This window comes from Sarcophilus harrisii, chromosome 1 (genome assembly GCF_902635505.1).
Source record: "Sarcophilus harrisii chromosome 1, mSarHar1.11, whole genome shotgun sequence".
Classification (NCBI taxonomy): Eukaryota; Metazoa; Chordata; class Mammalia; order Dasyuromorphia; family Dasyuridae; genus Sarcophilus; species Sarcophilus harrisii.
Window position 1 is genome coordinate 623143582 of NC_045426.1, and position 23736 is coordinate 623167317.

The 23736-nt window shown below is 37.1% G+C and overlaps 2 protein-coding genes across 3 annotated transcripts in view; one reads left to right on the forward strand and one right to left on the reverse strand.

Annotated features, from left to right (window-relative positions):
• Positions 1-6603, reverse strand: part of SLA (Src like adaptor) — an 88573-nt gene extending 81970 nt beyond the window's left edge. The window contains exons 1-2 of one of the 2 annotated variants that reach the window (XM_003760392.4): positions 6454-6603; positions 5726-5989 (exon numbers count right to left, since the gene is read on the reverse strand). The gene's annotated coding sequence lies outside the window, so the exon portion shown is untranslated. Of the gene's footprint in view, positions 1-5725; positions 6390-6453 lie in introns of those variants that run through there. The other variant, XM_012541837.3, reaches the window with a different exon arrangement.
• TG (thyroglobulin) overlaps positions 1-23736 on the forward strand; it is a 352924-nt gene that overhangs the window by 296355 nt on the left and 32833 nt on the right. Inside the window, exon 44 of the mRNA XM_031947228.1 lies at positions 20826-21007. Within this exon, the coding sequence (XP_031803088.1) occupies positions 20826-21007 (182 nt within the window). The remainder of the gene's footprint in view (positions 1-20825; positions 21008-23736) is intronic.

Consider the following 23736-nt stretch of genomic DNA (forward strand, 5'->3'; position numbering starts at 1 on the left):
GGACTCAGATTTGTGACATAGCCTCAAGGTTTCACTGATTCCTCTTTCTGTTTCTTTACTCTGCCCCAATCTTTTACATTTTCACTTCTAACCTTCAATTTTTTTTTCTTGATGTGTCTTTGGCAGCATTCTCGTTCTTCCACAAAGTGAGGAGACCTTATACCAGACTTTTTATCAGCACGAAGGCCAACCTGAATTTTGTGCGTGCTGAAATACTTCAGCTCAGCAAGGGAATAAACTTTCTAACAATGAGAATAGCCCAGCAGTGAGAAAAATGGTCTTGGTAGGGAGTTGAATTACCCATCATTGGAAGTCTTGAAACTGAAACTGGGCAAATTTACTCTTGGGTTGTATGCCAGGGAGAAGCACTGAAAATTCAAGGTTAGACTAGAAGACTCTATGATTCCATGACATTCTGTGATTTGTTGAGAATAGAATAGAAATGATTCATGCTATAGGGAAGGATTGGGTTGAATAACTTCTGGGTCCTTCCATCACTGAGAATCTATGATTCTATCATTTTTGACAAACCTATTAACCAAACTCACACATTATTGGTTCAATTTAACAAAGCATTTAAGTACCTACTCAAAGTCAGGTACTGTGTTAGGTGTTAGGGATTATTTTTTATTTTATTCATTTACTGGGCCTATGATTTAATGGCAGTTAGGTGTTGTGGTGGATAGAATACAGATCCTGGCATCAGGAAGACCTGAGTTCAAACCTGGCCTCAGATACTGTGACCAAGTAATCTAACATCTGTGTGCCTCAGTTTCTTTGACTGTAAAATACTAGTAATAATACCTCCTTATTATAGTGCTTTCCTTCTCAATAAATAGGAAAGGGGCTGGAAGGAGGGGAAAAAATGAACTAAATTTTTTAAAAATAAAAGTTTATATATAATATATGCATATTTATGTATCTATATTTATTCTTAGGTTTTTTCAGTCATAACTGACTCTTTATGACCTCATTTGGCGTTTTCTTAGAAAGGTTTGCCCCTTCTCCAGCTCATTTTACAGATGAGGAAACTGAGGGGAAAAAATGTTTGCCTAGTGTCACACAGCTAGTTAGTGATTGAGGTTAAATTTGAATTCCTAAAAATGAGTCTTGATTCCAAGCCCAGTGATCTATTCACTGAACCATCTAACTGCAATGTGTATAATACATATATACATAGTAGTGCCTGTCTTGTAAGGCTGTTGTGAGTATCAAATGGGATAATATTTGGGTTTTTTTTTTAATCACTTAGCACCATTCCTAGCTTATAATGAGTACTATATAAATGGTTATTGCCTGTCCTTTCCTTTATTTAAGTCCTATTTGCCTTGTACACTGAGAAATTCCTAATGACAATGATAGTTAGCATTTATATAACATTTTAATATTTATAAAATACTTTACATATGTTAGTTATTTTAATTCTTACAACAACCCTGGGAGGTAAATGCTGTTATTATCCTCATTTTACATATGAGGAAACTGATGTAGACATAAGTTAAGTGACTTAAGTTAAGCTCTATTACACAGCTGATGTGTCTGAGGCGGGACTTGAACTCAGATCTTCTGACTCCAAGGCCTAGTCTCTATCTCTCTCATTACTTTAAATAGCTTAACTAGAGTCCCACATGATCAGAAGTGGTAATGGAATCTAATTTTTCCTAACTTAGAAGTCAGCTCTTTAATTACTATACCAATCTAACCCATCCTTGCTATAATACTGTCATATAAACATGTAAAAATAAAGCAATTCATGTCCTTACATTCTGTTGAAGAGAAAACTTTTACATTAACTTTGAGAACCCAGTGGATAGAAACGCACCTCCACTTATTACTCTGCGTTGTCTTCACTGGAAATGTCACCAACACAGTAAAGTAGCATAAAACTCTTACCACTGCTGGTTGAACTACCTAGCTATTTTCTCAGGCTCTAAGCAAAGATTTTTGTTCTTCCCACTTTCTGATACTATAATGCTGTTTCCTGTGAAGTTAGTTCATCTTTCTGAGACTTAATGTTGCATAGTTAAGATCATTATCTTCCCCCCCCCCTTTCTGATCTTCTCCATGACAGTCAAGGGAACCACCATCTTTCCAATCATTCAACTGACATTGATATCAGCTCCTACTCCTCCTTCTTCCTCACCTCATACAGCCAATCAGTCTTTATATTTATGCCTCCACCAAATGTGTCATAACTAGCCACTTCACTAAACTTTTCCAGAATCAAAACTCATGAACACTTCCATCACCTCTCCCCTGGACTACTGCATTAACTTACTAATTGATTTCACTGACTCAGTTGTCTCCCCACTCCAATCCATTCCTCACATAGTTGCCAAAGTGATTTTGTTACCCCAACACATACATTCAATAAACTTTAATGGCTTCCTATTACCTGTAGCATCAAATATAATCTTCTGTATTTGGAATTTAAATTTCTTCACAACTGGACCTAATTCAATCTTTCAGTTTTCTTAAACATCGCTCCCTCCTTGGCACACTATGGTCAAACTAGCCTCTTGGTTTTTCCCTCACCTGTGCTTTTGCATTGGCTTTGCCCAACCTCAGTGTTTGACATTTTCCTCCTTCTCATCTCCACTTCTTATAATTCTTAGCTTTTTCTAAGAGTCAGTTCATACAGCACTTTTGGCATCAGACCCTTCCTGATCCCCTTCAGGGAGCTTAACAGTAGCTTTGTCAGTGGAATGGCAGTGCTGAGAGAGGCTGGGTTGGATAGAATAGCTCATGTCTTCTCCTCAAAGATATTATTTTGGCTAAAGGTTTTGATAATGCATGCACAGAACTTTAGGTAATTTTTATTGTCCCCTCAAATTATAATTTGTCAACCCTTCAACTCTTAAAAGATTTCATGATTTCTAATAACATGTAAGCTTCATGAAGGCAGGAATCATGGTTTATTTCATCTGCATATATCTTCCCCACTGAGTGAACAAAACTCTCCACATTAAATAGATTTGTTGAATTTAAGAAAATAATGAAAGATCCATCAATCAACATTTATTAAAATCTATGTGTTCCAGATGCTGTGAGGAAGTATCTTCAAGTTTGAGAAAGTTTGTCCTTTTGTTGAAGTATTTAACATGTTCTGCAGAGTCTCAAAGGACAGAATTAGAAAGAAAGGCTGAATGATACAAGCCTCCATAAATGAGAAAATAGACTAACAATGACTGGGACCAATAGATTTTGAGCTGAAAGAAACCTTAAAAGGCATCTAGTCTAACCCCTTTTTATTACAAATGAGTAAAGTGGGGCCCAGAGTCACACAGCTAAGAAGGATTTATACTCAGGTACTCTGACTCGCAGACTCCTGTTTTCCCAAAGCAATAAGGATCCTTCTTCATTATAATGTTTTGAATGCATAAAATAAGATACATAGGCTTCCAAAAGAAACTGACCATGTAAAACACAAAATATAATTTTTTTCTCTTTCAATTCTATAAATCTCTTGAAATCTGCCTTAACCTTGTGCCTTTTTTATGTGTGGGTATGTATATATATTTGTGTGTGTTTGTATGTGTATATTTATATATATTTCTTCTCCACTCGATGGACAGCACTCCACATATAAAATAGGTTTATTGAATTTAAGAAAATAACTAAGGGTACATCAATTAATCAAAAAAACATTTATTTATATATATATATATATTAAAATATAATAGGTAAACATGTATTTATTAACATACATACATACACATATACATATTGTGAGTATGTATATATAAACATGATGTCTCTCCTGACAGAACTATATTCCTTAAGGACAAAGAATGTTTGTTTTTTTTTCTTGCAAGTCCATTTAGTGGCATATTTTAGTAGATATTTGAGTTACAGTGGATAAAGTGTTGGGGTTAAAAAGTCTTGAGTACAGATCCTGTCTCAGACATTAAATGTCACTTAATCTTGATGTTCCTCAGTTTCCTCACTTAAAAAAATAGAAGTGGCAATAATAGCACTTGCCTCCCAATGTTGTTTTAAGGCTCAAATTAGAGGATATTTGTAAAGCATTTATGTTTTCTTTTATCATTACTAGAATAAATGCTGGTTAAGAGTATCACCCTTCCTTCCTCCTCCTCTCATCTTCCTGTTCCTGCTACCCTCTTCTTCCCTTTTTCTTCTTCTGAAGCCCCAAGTCCTGGCTATCATCATTCTGGGCAGCCCACTTGGACCCAGCCCAGTACCAAAGGCTCCCAGTGTTCTAGCTTTGTGCAGGGCTATAGTCCAAGCAGTTCCTCCTTTATGTGCCCCCTCTCCTTTTTTGCTGTCAGTTCAGTCCAGACAATGTTCTACCACGCTCCCACTCAGACATTAGCCATGCTTTGGATTGGCAGCAGACCCTGTTTTTCCTAATATAGCAATGGGAAGATCAATGTTTATCAACTTTCTTCTGTCCATGACAATAGAGTATTAGGACTCACAGTTAGAAGTGATTTTAGTGATCACTGACTTCAGACCCTTCATTTTCTAAATAAGGAAACTGAGGCTAAGAGAGTTGCACAGCAGAGTGGTACAGCAAACAGAGCCCTAGAATTGTATTCAAATGACGTGGATTCAAAACTTGCATCTGATACTTCCTGTGTGTGTAGTCTCAAGCAAGTCACTTCACATCCCTAGGTTTCTTGAACCCACCGGGGCCCTAAATGAGAAAGTTAAACTAGATGGCATATGAGGTGTCTTCCAGCTCTATTAGTCTAAATAGCTCTATAGTGGTAAGACTGAGTTTTGAAGCCAGATCCATTGTTTCCCAAATCTAGGTCTCTTTCCATTCATCATGACTCTTCCTTTAATACATAAACATCTTTCAGCCATCCACCTTACTCTTGCCATTATATTTTCTACCAAAGGGATTTGTCTTTCTGTTGGGGTACTTTTGTTATTCAGTTTCAGTCATGTTTGATTCTTTGTGACCCTATTTGTAGTTTTCTAGGAAAATATAGTAGAATTGTTGGCTATTCTCCTCTCCAGTTCGTTTTACAGATGAGAAAACTGAGGCAAACAGAGCTAAGTAAGTTACCCATGTTTATACAGTGGTCTTAGATCAGATTTGAACTCATGAAGATGAATCTTACTGGCACTCTATCTACTGCACCATCTAGGTGCCCATTAAGGTGCTACACCAACTTAATAGCAAATATACTTTGGGATATATACTGCCAAAGCCTTATATGAGAATTTACCACTAGGATTTGGTCTGCTGTTACATATCAAATCCTGGAATCCTTGAAGGGTCAGGCTTGAAGAGGGTTTAGAGATCATTCAGTTCAAGTCTCATATCCTTAAGTAAAAAAACTGAAGTAAAGGATTCAGTGTGATCTCTTAGCCTGCCTCATTAGATCATAGAAAGTAAAGAGAGAAGTAGAACAGGATCACGGAACTAACTCATGTGTGACCTCAAGCAAGTCACTATATTTTCATCTGTACAATGGGGAGGAGATCATTTTTAATAACTCAAAGGTCCATTTCATTTCTCACATTATATAATTTCTAAGAAGCCTATCCAAAGTCATACTTACTCTCACCCTTTTCTCAAAAAAAAAAAAAAAACTACCTTCCAATTTCAAAAGACCCCCCCCCTTAGTTCAAGCATCCCCATAATTTAGAGCACATGTGTAGATTGATATGGCCTTCCCACCCCATCCCCCACCCCCAATCCACTTAAGTGGATGCAGAAGTGAGATACATAATTACAGTATAAGACACTCACCAAGGAGAGACTATTCTCAGGCAGCCAGGAGGACACTGTTAGTGCTTGCTGTGACATCGCCAGTGGGTGACTGGAGAACAAATTGGTGAGGGAGCCTTTGCCCACAGGCCCCAGACAGCCACCTGGGGCTGTGACAATCCAAGGAGAGAAAGCAATGGAGCAGATGTTCTTGGCTTGGAGCAGGGAGACTTTCAAGTCTTCAGGATTGGAGAAGCCCAAGTAGATTTTACTTAATCTGTACTAGAATCCATCAATCTTCTCCTGCTGTGATGCATTATTCAAAGCAAGACAAATCAGAGAAGTCAGTCACAGTGCTGTTGTAGCCATCCCAATAACAATTTCTGAACCAAAGTCCAGTTCTCTCCTTTGCTTTGCCCTCTGCTTCCCCCCACCTCTACCAACTTCATTCTTTTGCCAACTTTGAGAAGGTGCTGCCCCTGCTTTAGAACTAGAACCTAGTTCTAAAAGTCCTTGTACCCAAGTTCTGGCCACCTTGCCCTGTTCAAGGAGGGAGAAGTGTGATGAGGCCCACAATCATTCCACTCCAGCGTAGATAGCAGAGACCAAGAGAGTGCATGCCTCCACTGAGCAGCTTTTCACCAGAACGGAACTAAGGAGAGGGAGGTGGGGATTAAAGCCTGTGTGAAGACCCATAGGCCAGTGAGCATCACTTCACAGGGAGCTGCTGCCTAATGAATCCTGGCGACAGAGAAAAGTTAATTACCTACCTGCTGAGCATCAGGGCTGCCTGATTTGTCTCGTAGGGCTCACTTTCCTTGAAGGGGTCTTTTTATCTGAAATAACAGCTTCCTATTGGAATTCTTGATCAGCTGTTGTCTGTATGATTGGGTTTTCTTTCTCCTTTTTCTTTTCCCTTTCTCTTTTTTTAATCTCCTCTTTCTCTTCTCTCCTTTCCTTTTCTCTCCTCATTCCTCTCTCTCTCTCCTCTTCTTCTTCTCTCTCTCTCTCTCTCTCTCTCTCTCTCTCTCTCTCTCTCTCTCTCTCTCTCCCCTGTGAAACTGACAGTCTGCCTACATTCATTTACATGACAGAAAGCAGCTTTCTTCCAAAAGAGAACACACTACCTTTTCCCTTCAAGTGCATCCATCTGAGAGAATCCGAAACAGATTCCTCTTACCCCTCGGGCTTAGCCATGGAATGGACCTGATCCTAGCCCAGGCAAGGTATAGGGCTGAGGAGGGAGTTCGGGAAGCAAGTTGGAGCTGCTGGGATTTGGGAAACAGCACCTGGCATGCATACAGAGCTTTGGAGCTCACTATTCTCGTTGCCTCACCAGAAACAAGCTCCAGCACAGCAAAAGCAGTTGGAGAGCAGCTCTCAGATGCCTGCTCTGAGGCAAAGAGAGAGAGAGCTCACGAAGTTTTCATAGCATGAAGGCAATTCCTGGAAGGAAATGCAAGCAAAATGAAAGGATGCATCTGACCTGAGCTTGGTGCCGAATGGATCTCAAGCTGCTCCACCAACAATATCCCCTGCCAAGGATGTTGTCATGATTGGGGCTCTGGAGAGGGAACATTTTTAATGCAAGAATAACCATGCCTGCCAAATATTTGCAGGGTAGGTTGGTACTTTACCACTTTCATAGGTGATTATTCTTTCTTAAAGAAACCTAGAAGAGAAAACTATCATCAAATACCCTGGATGCAGGGACATGTCCACGACTTCTAGGGCTACCTCAGAAATTCAGGTTAGGATTTGAGTACATCCAGGAGAAGGGAAAGAGACTCATTCTTCCCCCTGTCCTTCATATCTGTCCCTTCCAAGATGATCAGTGGATTTGGGGATCTTCAGTATACCAAAGGTATGAATACAGGTGGTATTGTGTACACTTACAGACCTATTAGAAGATTCCAAAGTTTTGGATGAGGAAGGGAGAGGGAACTAATCTCTAAAATCCTTAGTCCACTTATTTGTAAAAATGGGGAAAATGATGCTAGCACACCTACCTCTCTTTTTCATTAACACTCCATTAACCTTAAGACATGAGTTCTTAACTGGTTAGGTAGACTTTGCTTTATAAGTTCCCTTACTTTTTATTATCATTACAGAATCATTTCCATCTACACATATTAATCCTAAAAGACAGTGAATTCTCAAATGTTTCTTAGTTATAAGGCCTTGTGCTGTGTCATGGTGGGGAGGGAGGAGTCAAGAAGAATACCAAGATGTGCAAAATAAAGTTCCTGCCTTCAAGAATCTGACAGTCTAACAAGGGAAAATGAGAAATTTGCCCCAGAAATATTACTAGTGATACAAATGAGTAAAAATGTTCATCAAGTGACACTTTCTACCTCATCTAGTGATATTTTTTAGCTCACATGGTGATATTTTTTAACTCACATAGTGACACTTTTTAGCTTACCTAGTAACTTTCCAGCTCACATAGTAAGCGTTTTTAGCTTACCCAGTGACACTTTTTAACTCACATGGTGATACTTTTTAGCTCATCTAGTAACACTTTCCAGATCACTTAGTAATAGTTTTTAGCTTACCTAGTAACTTTCCAGCTTACATGGTGATACTCTATAGCTCATCTAGTAAGACTTTCCAGCTCACTTAGTTATACTTTTTAGCTTATCTTTTTAGCTCACCTAGTAACACTTTCCAACTTATTCACTGACACTTTTGATATAAAATATGGTCTCTAAGAGTTTAGAAAGACCTCAAAAAGCATTCTTCCAACTCATACCTGAACAAAAATATCCTAGGCAACATAGAGAACAGGTGGTCTCTGCTTGCAGTGAAAGGAACCCCACTAATTCTTAAGGCAGTCCTTTAGGTAATAGTAATGGTTAGGAAGTTTTTATTTTTATTATGTCTCTCATTTTGCTTTCTGAAGCCATAGAATATGAGACTACCCTATTATTAAATAAAGGGATTCAGAGAAGGAAGAGATTAATATATACTAGAGTGTGTAGAAGGTCTTGATGAAGAAGTGACATTTAAAAAGAAAAGTGAACACAGTGAAGCCTAAGATAGTCCTGGCAGTGCTGGAGGAGGTATCTACTAAGAAAGCAGAGGAGGCCTACATTGTAGTACAGAGGGAGGAAGATTAGGAACCTGGAGACAGATTGGTTACAAAAGACCTTGAGTACTTGACTAATGAGTTTGGACATTATATACTACTATGCCAAAGTTTATCCAGATCACCTTCAGCAGACAGTAACTGCATCTCTCTGTACTTTCCCAAGAATGAAATCAATCAATACCAAGTTATAAAGGGCCTTCACAAGTCCTTGAGTCTACTCACTCTCCCCCCTTCCTTGAACAGATCTAGGTTACCTTGTTTTTATAGATCTCTAGGGGAGGACATTCCTAGTCTCTGTTGGCAGGCAATTCCAGTTTCAACACCCTCTGAGGTACTTCATTAAGTCTAACCAGACCCGTTCAGTGTTGTTTAAATAAAGATAATAACAATAGTTGACATTTATATAGGGCTTTAAAGCTTGCAGAGCACTTTACACACATTAACTCATTTGATTTGATCTAAAGCCCATTTCCTCTTGTTCTGCCATCTGTGAAAATGGAGAACAGCCAGTTAGCACCACCCCCCATCCCACAGCTCACACTTGGAAGATATAGACAAATCAGCCCTTGGCTTTTGCCTCTCTATTCCAAAAGGTCCTGCCATCATTACATTTTTCAATTCTGTTTAATAAATATTTAGTGATTACTTGCTGTGTGCCCTAAGCTGTGTTAGATTAGAGGACCTATATTTCAACCTCATTGCCCATCTCTTTCCTCATTTGTCCTTTCTGTTCCACTTAACATGTGGAAATGTAAGTAGAATAGAAATAGGATGAATAAGATAGAAATGGGCCTCCCCTATGGATTAAATTGTTTTTGGCTTTAATTTTTTAGGGGGATGCTATTATCATGAGTCTTCCTCCACAAAAATCTTCCTATCTTGCTTTAATATATTATAAAGGTTCTCGATGGCTATGTCAATAGAACATAGACTCCAAAATGTTATTTCAAACTAGAAGTACTTCTAACATGAGCCCAGGAATAGACTGCAGTCTGAGTGACCAATTTACCTAAGCATAAAGTGGCTCATGTCCATAAAGCCATCCACCAAAATAACTTTTGGGGACTAAAAAGACTTAGAAAGACCATCTCTTTATTGGTCTGAAACATGGAGGATTTTTCCTTTATATTTAATTGGCAATTTATAGGTATGAACTATGCACACATACCTCTCTATGTATGTATATCTTTGTGTTTCTAGCCAACCCTTAATAGTAGGCAGAACAGGAAACTGTGATATGAAGGGTGCAAGGAGGTCTCCTTCAACACTTAAATCTCTCTTCCACTGACTGACAGAATACATAAAATTCCACCATTATAGTGTCATTCCTTTGGATTAAAATCTAATATCCATCATTCATTGATACTTTATGATAGGTTAGTTTACTAGATATCTAACTACCATCATTGGAGGGTAAAGAGCAGGACTTTGGGAGAATAGAACACAAGAAGAATGTAAAACCCAATGGAACCATGGGGAAAGAAAGAGGGATGGGTGTGTCATAGAAGGCACAGTTTAGAGAGGTTTTCATATATTATCTCATTTGATCCTCACAACATAAACATACCTGTGAGATTATCAGAGAAAGTATCTAATTTCTATTTTACAGATGAGGGTGTTGAAATGACTTGTTTAAAGTCCTACAACTCATGAATGGTAGTACCTACATTCTTTGGACTCAACATGATAGGGATGACTCAATTTCTTATTTATGTTTTTTCCAGTGCCTTTGCATCTCATTATTGGTTTCCATTTTCCAGTAATATAAACCTTTAAGATTTTAGTCTCAGCAGACTATCAGATATTTCTGATAACCATTATTAGAATATCCTTGCCTATCCCTCTCTGTGCCTGTTCTTTGTTCCATTAACAAAATTAAAACTTGCTGGTTTCCTTATGGAGGAAGGGAAGTACTGGCAATAAGGGCCTATAGATTCAGATGGCACTAACGTTCCCTTCACCCTCCCATTTTCTCCACTTCATCCAAATTTTTGCTTGGATGAGGCAGAAAAATTTTCCACTATTGGTTACTGACAGCCTGTCTGGATAGATAATGCCAATTCAGGGTATCCACCAATCTCTAAATTTACAACTTAGTCCTTTAGAAAGATTTGGGATTTGGGACTCGGGGACTACCCCATCTACCACTTGGACATAAGAGAAAAATTGTTTAGTTCTCTGAGCCGTGGTTTCCTCATTTGTAAAATGGGGATAGTAATAATAATAATGATCCCTTCTCTGCATCCCCTTATGGGACTATTGCCAGGATCAAATATTGTTTGTGATAGTTCTTAAAACATTTTATAAATAAGAAAGCATTTTAGGTAAGCTTTTCTACACATAGATCATAAGGTCAGAGAATGCTACAGGAGTGTCTTACCACTGTGCCAGATTTTCCCATTACAGTCTTTCTCTTTAAGAGATAATGAACCCTTTACCAAGCACCTGCTCCAAGGTTGGCAATCTCTATGCATTATTACAGAGGTGAGAGGGGTTGAGACAGAGGTTCCCTTCTCCTTATCTTTCAAATCTCCAACTTTGAGGTCACTTCATAAGGGAAATAATAATGGGCATTTTTATAATGTTTGTATAGAGTTGATTTGCAAAATGTCTGATCCTCAAAATAACTGTAGGAGGCGAAAGTTAATATTATCCCCATTTTACAGATGGTAAGACTGCTATTGGGAAAACTTAAGTGACTTGCTAAGATCACACAGCTAGTAAATGTTTGAAGCCATATTTGAACTCAGGTCTTCTTGGCTTCAACTTTTAACACTGTCAGTTATGCCAATCTAGCCTGAAAACTAGGAAGAACTGAATCCCACTTCCAGATCTGCCAATAATAAGAATCAGAATAAGAGAATCAATAATAATAATATCTAGCATTTATATAGAACTATAATGTTTGCAAATTACTTTATATGTATTATCTTATCTGATACTAACAAGCTATGTGACCTTACACCTACCCATTTTCAACCTCAGTTTCTTCTTTTGTCAAATAAAGGAATTAGTCTAAAACACTTCTGAGATCTCTTCCAGCTTATTGTATTGCTAATTAATGGCTCAGTCTCTCTTGGTGGGGACAAAAAAAAAATTAATCCCAATGAGTTCATACCTGGAAAGCTTGTCAAAAAGAACATTATTGTTCTCAGAATTAATTAAAGATAAAATCATTGGTAGAGCAGAGTGCTTTCTAATCAAGCCCCTTGAACAAAGCCTACAGCAGCTTTGCTGTGGTCCAGAGTTAGCAGGAACTGTATTTCTCCTTGGGGGTTTTATTGATGCTATTCCTTGAGGTCTTGTTATTTGTGGGGCTGCTGACATCTGTGTGCTGCTTGATATTTTTTTGATGTTTCCTGATGATTTTGATTTCTCTTTGGGTCCTATTAATAACAGGACTTAAACATTCACCCACTCACACAGAAGATGTGCCAGTATCTTAATGATCCTTTTATAAACCACAGTCTAAAACAAAACTCTTGCCTAATGCAGATACTCCTCATAATTACAGCTTGCAGAAGTCATAGCATGGAGTCACGTGGGAATCCTAAGGAAGGGCCCACTGATTGTCTAATTAAGCCAGCAATGGCATCTGTGCTCCTTCTTGTTGCCAGGCATCAGTCAGTCAGGCTATCTGGATTTTTCTTGCTACTAAATCTGTGTCACCCAAAACTTCCCATATGCCCCTCTCTTATAACAGGCTGGCACTACCTCCCCTCAACTCTTTACTTGCAGAGTAAATGCCCAGTTGCATAGAAATCCAGGCCTAGAATTAGCTTTAGCTATTAGGGATCTCTAAGCAGGACTCTGGGGAGGCCATTCTTAGCAAGAATCATTATAATAATAATCAAACTTAGACTTCAGTGTCTTGGGGCACAATGGGAAAAATTACCGGATTTGGAGGCACTGTTTGACTCAAGAAAAGATATTTAGTGTCTTTGAGTTTTTAAAAATGAAGGGGTTAAACAGGGTGACTTCTGGATAACTTCCAGTTCTCAATCTATGCTTCTGTGATTCTGCTCATTTAGATATGCCCTATGACAAACCCAAATGCCAATTTCTCCACCCCATTCTAGACAATTTTGTGAGTTATTGTGGCCCCCCCAAAAAAAAGACATCCCCTGATAGTTACCCTTCTGGAAATGAGCCTCATTGAAGTTAGCTAGGTTGGTCCTCAGATGGCAGATAAGTCTCCTACCAAGCTTGTTCTGATCTCTCCAGTATTATAGAACCTGGCAAGGTTTATGCTCTATTGGCATAACTTTCCAGAATACAAGGTCACCTCAACATCACAATGATACATCAAAATAAGATTTTAATGGAGGTTTTAAAAAATGACATTGTTTTCATTTCTAATTCAGCAAGTACTTTTTAAGTGCCTATTGTGTGCCAGGCACTGTGTACTTTTTGCATTTCTTAAGAAATCCATCATATATATTTCTCAAGTTATAGAATCTCAGAGTTGGAAGAGTCCTTCAAAGTAAATTAATCCAAATCATTCCTGCTCTCTAATCTAGGTCACTTCTCACAAGTGGTTAAATACACAGTTGTGCTCTTTGTATTTGTATTTCTATTGCACACACACACACACACACACACACACACACATATATATATATGTATGTATGTATGTATGTATGTATGTATATAGCAGGTACATAATAAATACTTATTGATTAATTCATTGGAAGATAACTCATTAATTGTAAAGGCAGTTTATTCCACTTTGAATTAAGTACTGTATTTGCCAAGAATATTGCTGATGCATGAATAGCATTTTATGCCATTTTATGTCACCCTAAACTTTGGTTTTTCATTTTCAACCTTTAAGAGGTTCCATGCATGCTTTTTCTTTTTTCTTCTTTCTTTCTTTCTTTCTTTCTTTCTTTCTTTCTTTCTTTCTTTCTTTCTTTCTTTCTTTCTTTCTTTCTTTCTTTCTTTCTTTTGCTGAGGCATTTGGGGTTAAGTAACTTGTCCAGGGTCACACAGCTAGGAAGTGTTAAGTGTCTGAGGCCACATTTGAACTAAGTTCTTCCTGACTTCAGGGCTGGTGCTCTATCCACTGCACTACCTAACTGCCCCTATGCTTTTTTTTTTGTATACTTTTATACACTCTCTGAAGTCAAGAATCACGATTTATTTCATCTGTACAGCTATCTATACATTAAATATATTAACTGAATTTTTAAAAAGAATAAAGAGTATATAAGAGCTGTTTTCAAATGTAAAGGGCCAGAACTCTGAAACAAGGATTCTTACAAGGTTGTTAACTCAGTGGAATTGATAATACCATGCTTATCTAGTTTAGCATGGTGATTAATAGTTCTCTAGTTCAGTACATATACTTAGTACTTAATATAGTTCTACAAATTCTACACCTATGATGATGTAATTATAATAGAACATATAAGCTGGGACAAACTCAGCCAGAGACATTCATTCCACCTCCCACCTTTGCGGTGGCTGGAGGCTGTAGCACAAGTCCTCAGACTCAGACATTCACTCCATTTCCCAACATCGTGGTGTCTGGAAAGTTCTCCTGCTTCCCTACTGAGCCAAGGCCAGTCTGAAGGGCCTCCAGAAAGCTAGCTGAGCCCCAGGCAAGGAGACAATAAAGAATTTGGACTTTATCTATGGCTATTTTCATGATGATTATTCTGCTGAAACAAAGGCTGGTCCAAAGACCTCCAGAAAACCAAGTAGAATACTACATTCAAATATAGAAAGAGCTGTCTTGTCATGAAGAATTAAACTTATTTTGTGAAAAAGAAACAATAAGTATACAAAGAGGAAAATGTAGGCACCACAAATGGGAAATGGTTCATAGGATCAAAGATTTTGCTCTGAAAGGGATCTTAGAAGTCAGATAGGTGGTGCAATGATGAATAGGGTGCTGGACTTGGAGTCAGGAAGTACTAACTTCAAATGTGCCTCAGATACCCAAGCAAGTTAATTTAACCTCTCTTTGCCTTCATCTGTAAAATGGGAGAGTAATAGTATCGACCTTCCATAATTCCAGAATTATTATGATAAGAAAATGAGATAGTATCTGTAAAGGAAGTTACCAACATTAAAACACTTTATAAATGGTTATAATTGTGAATATTATTATCATTATTGACTAGTCTAACCCTCCCTTCCCTCCAATGAATAATGTAAGGTCCAGAGAGTTTAATTTACTTTAAATTACTTGACCAAGGTCATAGAAGTAGGAAGGATTTCAAATCACATACAATGATTCCAAAGCCAAATATTTTCCACAACACTAAGGACATTTATAAATGCATAAAATAAAATATATAGGATATAAAAGAAAACTAATTTTATTGAAATTAAAATGTTAGGGACAGTTAGGTGGCACAGTGAATATAGCATCAGCACTGAAATCAGGAGGACCTGAATTCAAATCTGATGTCAGATTTGAATTTGTAACTGTGTGACCCTGGGCAAGTTACTTAACCCCAACTGTCTCAGGAAAACAAAAGGAAATTAAAATGTTATCTTTTTCTCCCATCTAAGTCCATGGGCTGATCTCTTGAAATCTATCTTATTCCAAGATTAAGGACTTCTGCTTTTAACAAATATTTGCTCTGAGGTTGGCAATCTTTATACATTATTTTGGGATAAAGGAGGGAAGCAATCATCTTGTTCTCCTTAGAATCAGCATTGAGACTCTAAACTACAGTATAAGTATCAGATGATGGTGGTGCTATTTTATTCTGAAGTAACTTCTCTTTTAAGGAAGCACAAAGTGAGGCTTTTTTAAAAAATGTACACATTTCAGAGGCATGTTTAGATATGTTTGATTCTCTGAAAGAGCATGAGTCTGAAAGGACCAAACACCTGCTGAAAAGCTTAGGTTCCATGTGGGCCTACATGAATCATGGGAGCACACACCTTGGCCTACATCCAGAGCATCCCTCTTCATCAGATGAGCTCTCTTGGCAAGCTGGAATAAGAAGCTCAGATGTGAATTTTCCTGCTGAGATTCTCCTGATAGATTGGGGTCAAGAACTGATTTCCTCGTTTGGCTACAACAAGAGAGGCAGTAACAGGTGTTGGCCAGATCTGAGATCAGATGGTTTCCTTGGCTCCATCACAGACTGACAGATAGACAGGGAGGGCCCAGCACAAGTCTCATCTCCTCAATGAAACCTTCTCCAATCAAAGGGACAAAATGTGACCTAAATTGGATTATAACAAGGATTTAAAGTATCTGGGCTCTATTTTAGGAACCCTTTTGGAAAGGTAGCATTTCATCACTGTGTCTTGATGCCTTTAGCTATGTCTTCTTTAGAGAAGAAAGTGAGTTCTTGGAGAAGGTAAAAGTGCCATTGAATGTTGGGGAAGGTGAGAGAGGGGGGAATTTGTAGCCCTTCTCAGTATGACTTCACTCATGATCAAACAATTTCTAGTAGGATCCATCTATGCAGCTTCTATTCCCCCACCTCCTATCTCTTTCACCCAACTGAATTTGGTCCAGATGCTGGGGCATTTTGTTATGGCGCTAATTTAATTCACCTAACTAGTTAGTGGTAAAATCCAAACTGCAACCTATTTCTCATATGCTTTATACCATGACAAATTGACTCTTAAGCCTCTGAACCCCTTGTGGAAACTTCTAGAACCTCCTGGGGATAGGAGTTGGAGGTGATGATCTAGGTTACTTAGATCACAACACTTTATTTTTTTATAATAATGGCTTCTTTTTTCAAAATGCATGCAAATATAGTTTTCAACATTTATTCTTGAAAAATATTGTGTTCTGAATTTTTCTTCCTCTCTCCCCACCTCCCCCTTCCTTAGACAGCAAATAATCCAATACATGTTAAATGTGTGCAATTCTTCTAAACATACTTCCATAATTATCATGCTGCACAAGAAAAATCAGATCAAAAGGGAAAAAATGAGAAAGAAAAAAGCAAGCAAACAACAACAAAAGTGAAGATATTATGTTGTGATCTATATTCAGTCTCCACAATCCTCTCTCTGGATAAAGAGGGTTCTCTCCCTCACAAATCTATTGAAATTGGTCTGAATCACCTCATTGTTGAAAAGGATCAAGCTCATCATAGTTGATCATCACATTATCTTGGTGTTACTGTCTATAATGTTCTTTTAGTTCAACTCACTTCCTTCAGCATCAGTTCATGTAGATCTCTCCAGATTTCTGAAATCATCCTACTGATGTTTCTTATAGAACAATAATATTCCATTACATTCATATATCATAACTTATTCAGCCATTCCCCAATCAATAGGCATCCAACCAATTTCTAATTCCTTGACATCCCAAAAGAGCTGCTAAAAACATTTTTGTACATTTGGTTTCTTTTCCCTTTTTTATGATCTCTTTGGGTTACAGACCTAGTACAGACACTGCCGGATCAAAGGGTATGCAGTTTTATAGCCCTTTGGGCATAGGTCCAAATTGCTCTCCAGAATGGTTGAATCATTTCACAATTCCACCAACATTTTATTTTAAAACTGTTCTGCTATGGATAGCTAGGTGGTGCAGTAGATAGAGCACAAGCCCTGAAGTCAGGAGGACCTGAGTTCAATTCTGATCTCAGACACTTTTAACACTTCCTAGCTGTGTGACCCTGGACAAGTCACTTAACCCCAATTGCCTCAAAAAAAATTTTGAGTATTCAAGCTATAACTTTAAAATGCATAAAGAGGAAATAGCATTGCAGTTTTTGCCCAGACTCCCAGATGTGATGCCTTGTAATGTCAATTATGTTTGGTGATAGCAAATATCTTGGGAGTTATGAGCTCTTTAGCTCTAAACTGTTCTATTCCCCTTGTCATAAATCTGAGGTCTTGGGGAACTGTCACCAAGCTATTAAGGATTTGCAAAAATTGAGGAATCATGAGTGATGAAAGGCTAGAGAGATGGCTTCAGAGTCATTAGGCCTGAGTTTCAAGTTACTGTCTCAGAGGCTGGCTGTATAACTCTGGGCAAATCACTTAATCTTTCAGTGCTGTAATTCTCTATAATTTGTGAAGACCTGATCTGAGTTGGTTACAAGTTCTTCACCAAGGACTTCTTTCACCAATAAAAACAGTTCTCAGGTAGATAGGTAGATGGATAGATAGATAGATAGATAGATAGATCAAAATTCCATCACAGTTTTAGGGGTTAGGATTTTAGTGTGTCTGACTATGGCACATCAGATCTATATAAACTCAGAAGGTTCTATTATCAGTTAAACATAAATTAGTCCATATGAACATTTAGAATGGTGATGTCTCTAAATCTGCACATCTCATATTTCTTTTAAGCTACTGCAATTCTATTTGGCTTATAATAAGAGCATAGCACCTTTTTTGATGCAGGTACATGGTGCCAGTCTTCCATTTCTCACAATCAATTCACAAGTTCTTCAGCAAGTCTTTGAAAGTATCCTTGTAGAAGTGGCTATATATACAAGAGGCAAACAAAATCAAGAATGTTTCTCCAATAAATAAGTATTTTATTAAGGCCAGGCACTGAGCAAATCAATGGGGAAAGAAAGAAAAAAGCAAAAAACAGTCCCTGCTCTCAAGGAACTTACATTCTAATGGGAAAGAGACACTATTGATAGATATATGCCTATATGATATAAACAGATTAGATGGAAAAGAACCTGAGAGAGGATGATCTAAGCAGCTAAGAGTTTTGGTTTTTGCTTGTTTTATCTAGAATCCTGAAATATTAGGGTCACTGGCTGGTAATTGCTCCTGTATGTAAGGAGAGAGTTATTGTTCTGTTGACTTGTTCCTGGCACCTGCTTGGGGATTGGTTTATCAATTCCATATCATAGAGTATTTCTAGCACAGACTACTGATTGTTTGGGAGGAAGACACATTCTACTTTGGCAGGCTGGGCCTCTGTGCAGAAGACTCAGCCTTCTGAAAGTATGCTTAGGACATACTAGTCCTAATTAGTATAGAATATAATATGGAATATACAACATATTCTAGTTGTATAGAACTAGACTGAATATTAAAACAACTGAATATTAGAAGTAGAAAGACTTTGAAATTGAATACATTCCCCTCATGTTAAGAATCAAAACCTAAGTCTTAGAACCTTGGGAATTGTTCAAAGTCATACTGCTAACTAAGAGCACAGAGATTTGATTAGGTGGCACAGTGGATAGGACACTAGACCTAGAATTAAGAAGACCTGAGTTCAAATTTGACCTCAAACACTTACTAGCTATGTGATCCTGAACATGCCACCTAATTAATCTCTGCCCTCCTCAACTTTTTCCACCTGTAAAAATGGAGATAATAACACCTATCTCTCAGGGTTGTGAGGATCAAATGAGGAATACATGTAAAGCTCTTATCATAATTACTGCCATAGAAGAAACATTTAATAAACACTTGTTTCCCTTCCTTTACCTGATGCTTAGTCCAGTTTTTGTTTCACTGTACTTTCCACTGTACCATGTCCCTAATGATTAATGACTATTACCTAAAGTAGTCAGCCAAGTTGACCTGTCCATGACATCCTCTAGGTTATGCACATATGCTCCTTCTCTGTGAGGCACATGGGTTTTGTCAGATTCAGTTCATGCACCTAGGTGTACCTCTCTGTCTCTGTTTCTCTGTTTCCATGTCTCTCTATCTCTCTGTCTCTATCTCTCACTCTGCCTCTCTGTCTCTATTTCTGTCTCTGTTCTCTGTCTCTCTCCCTCTCCTCCATATACACACACTGTATATATGGATGTGTTTATATATATATATATATATATATATATATATATATATAATACACACATATGTATCCTGTATATAGGTACATATACACAATGTGTATTTGGTATATAGATACATATGTGTATATATAGATACATATTTATCCTGTATATAGATACATTTATAGTATATCTATATGTATACATATGTATCCTATTTATAGGTACTTGTGTGTGTACATACACATATATCCTGCATATAGGTATATGAATATGTATGCAAATACATATATGTATCCTGTATATGTACTTATGCATGTATACACATGTATTCTGTATATAGGTACGTATAGATGTATATGTATGCTGATATATGATATGTGTATTATATTATATGTTAATAAAAAGCATTTATACTTAAAGACTTATATTTAAAGACTTTCAAACTGTTAGCTAGATGTTCTAGTGGACAGAGCTCTGGGTCTGGAGTCCAGAAAACTCATCTTCCTGAGTTCAAATCTGGCCTCAGACACATCAGCTATGTGATCCTGGGCAAGTCATTTAACCCTGTTTGCCTCAGTTTCCTCATCTGTAAAGTGAGTGAAGAAAGAAATAGTAAACCACTCTGGCATCTTTATCAGAAAAACCCCAAGTGTCAGACAAGGACTGGGACATGACTAAAAAATGACAGAACAATGATAGACAAAAGGTTTTCAAAGCACTTACCTCCTTTGATTTTATAATGATCCAGATGTAAGTGCCATTGTTTTCCCCATTTTACAAATAAAGAAACTGAGGCACAGAGCCATTAAGTGATTTGCCCAGAGTCACACAGTTAATAAATGTCTGTGGATGGATTTGAATTCAGTAAAATGAATCTTCCTGACTCCAGCTCTTCTTGAATGCTGGGTTTAGAATCTTATCCACTGAAATACCTAGCTGCCTAAATAGATTATATTAGAGGAAAGTGAGTCTATTCTAGATAGACTCTGAATTCCTTTTAGGTCTAAATCTATGATTCGATTATCCTATGTCCCTATTCTGAAATTGCTCTGGATTGGTCAGTGAACATCTAGCTAGAAATGAATAGAATTTTCTGTCCAGCTGCAATGTGAAATGCAGATGGTGATAGTACTATTACCTCCCTATTATCCCAGCCCTCCACTCTCCTAATAAAATTACTTGAGCTAAGTGTGTTCCACTTAAATCCTAGCTAAACTGCAAGATTAGGAAAATCTATCAAATCAGGTGTCTATTAAATTTAGTTAATTGACAGAGGGTTTGGGGAGCTTTTTAATTAAACTGTTTCAATTCAGATGTCATCATTTTGTGTTTTTTTTTCAAAAAATTATTTTTAAAGAAATTTGAAGAAAGTCAAGGCAGAACTAGTAGCAAAACAGCCTTTTACCAAGCTCTTCAGAATTCTCTGGGTGGAGAAGATTCAGACTCCAGCATTGAAGCAGCAGCTACATGGTATTATTCCCTTGAGCATTCAACTGAAGATTACTCATCATTCTCCAGGGCATTGGAAAATGCTACACGGTAAGAAATGGGAGGAAAAGAGTTTTTAATTGACCATAGTTTATTGTGATCATCATGAAACATAAAAGTGCTTGGCTTCTCACTCATGTTTCAGCTTTAATTATTATTACTAATTATTTGGCAAATTTCCATTGTACTAGAAATAGTACAGTGTGTTGTATAGTGGGATATAATTGGAATCATAAAATCATAGAATTTTAAAGCTTCAAAGACCCTGAATGATCTTTTAGTCCAACCCACTCATTTCATGGAAGAGTTGGGAAGGACTAGAGAACTTAATTAACTTTCTCAGGCAACTAACTAACTAACATTAATTAGGAAAAGTTAAAGAAACTGCATTATTCATCTTGGAGAAGAGAATTAAAGGATTGGAGTGCAAAAATAAGTTAGTTTAAATTATTTGGAGGATTATTATCCAATCAATTAATAAATATTTACTGAGACCTATATGCCAGGCACTTTGCTAAATTCCAAGAACAGAGACAAAAATGAAACATTTCCTGCCCTCAGGGAGTTTACATTTTAACATTTAGCATTTACATTTAACATTTTAGCAAAGAAGAAAATATATGCATATAGAAACAGATAAATAATACATACATAATACATAGATACAATATAATGAACTAGATGTCCACTTAGGATTTCCTTCAATTACTTAAGAACATCACTTAGGATTTCCTTCAACTTAAGAACATTATTCAAATAAAAGGGTCATAAGTTTTGTCAAGCTATCAAAGGGGTTCATGACATAAAGAAGGGCAAAATAGTCCCTGCCTGATTCAGTCCAGTTTCCTAATTTTACAGAGGAAGAAACTGAGGCCCAAAGAATTTAAATATTTAGACTTATGCAACTTGGCACAGGTAGTCAGCAGCAAAGCCTGTATTCAGGTCCTCAAACTTGAAATTCAGTTCTTTTCCTTCTACACTAGTTATCAGCCAAAGATTAACCACTGTACTCTGTTTCTCTATTATAAGGCCACTTAAACTTTTTCTGCTCACAATCCCTTTCACTCAAGAAATTTTTATGTGATCCTGGGTAAAGAGGTATATAAAATAGCTATACAAATCAAACATTTACTGCTAATAAATCACAATTTTGCATCCCTCACGTTTTTGAGTCAAATGGGTTCAACAACCACAGTTTAAGAAACTGAGCTCTATTGGAAGTAAGGAAATATGGGCTATAGATTAGAAAGTTTTGTGATTTAGAAAAAGTTTAAAGGATACCATTTCTGGGTAATTTATAATTTTAATAATTAAATTAGTTTATAATTAATAAAAGGGGAGAACTCTTGAATACCAAAGAACCCTCATGGAACCCATTGACGAACTCTTATATGTTCTTGGAAGAGTTGGTGTTCCTGAGGATGGCAATCAACTCTAATTGACTAATAATTAATTAGAAGAATGAATATTATAATGAGAGGTATATTTATTCTAATGAGAGTCTGAGAGACATGACTGATCTCTCAGCCTTGGACAAATAAACTTATCTCTTATCCAGATTACCCCTTCCTAGAGCAATCTAGATAAAAGGGGATCCACTTCTGCTCAGTGAAACACAATGATTTTAGATTAAATTTTTTGGAAGGTTCTCTAGTTGATTGAGATAATAAGTTCAAGATTTCATTTCATCATCTACTCTGCATCTTCAGAGAACTATTCTTTGATCTAATGTCCAAATGAAAAATCTTAGATCTCTTCAATATTTAGTTATTTAATAATCATTTCTCTGTTTCCATCCCAAATGATCAAAAGTTAAATTTTGAAAGTATTGTTTCATTTATTTGGAAAGTTCCTACACACATAGAACTTAAACCCTTATTGTCCCTATAATTTCATTTAAATGAAATGCTACTTAATGTATTTGTCCCTTAGGAACTCTTCCTATGCCCTCCCTCCATCCTTGCAAGAGCAAATTCTTCTGACTGATAGAAGCCTATCAGGGAATAATTATCCAAAGATTCCATCTTCCAAGATCCCTACCCACTCCTGCTATATCTAAATAAGAAGTTTTGGATTTCTTTCTATATCTTCCCTCTTCTTTGTCTTCCTCTCCTCCCTGTCACCTTCTCACCTACTATAGTTCACCCTGTTCTCTGATCAAAATGGGAACAATGTGGTTATGATTGATTCAACATCCAGTAAATTCTTTTCCATTTTAAGGAAACTCATAGTTCCCCTTTTGCTCCTCTGCTCAGCCAAGTCATGGCCCAGCTATGATTGCTACACTAGCTGAGGGAAGAAGAACTACTTTTAGATGGTGGCATATTTTGACAATCTACTAGAGACACCCGAAGGTGTTGCAATCTTTAATCAAAAAGTGTATCAATTAATCAATGATTGAATAGATGAGCCAACATAGTCCTTGGAATAAGATTGTTGGAGATATTATACTTTAATTTTTGTTAAAAAACAGTGATCAATCTTAAAGTTTTTATTTTTCCCTAAATATTGATTCTATCACAGGTGACACAAACGGATAGAATTCTAGGCTTAGAATTTGAATTATCCTGAGTTCAAATTCTACCTACGATACTTATTAGTTATGTTACTCTGGTCAGATCACTTAACCTATCTCAACCTCAGTTTCTTCATCTGTAATCTGGAGGAGTTGGATTTGATGGCCCCTAAGATCCCTTCCTGATCTTTACCTATGATGATATAAAATCATCTTTTTGTTTTAAGTAATAATATTTATGGGGCAGATAAGTGTCACAGTGGAT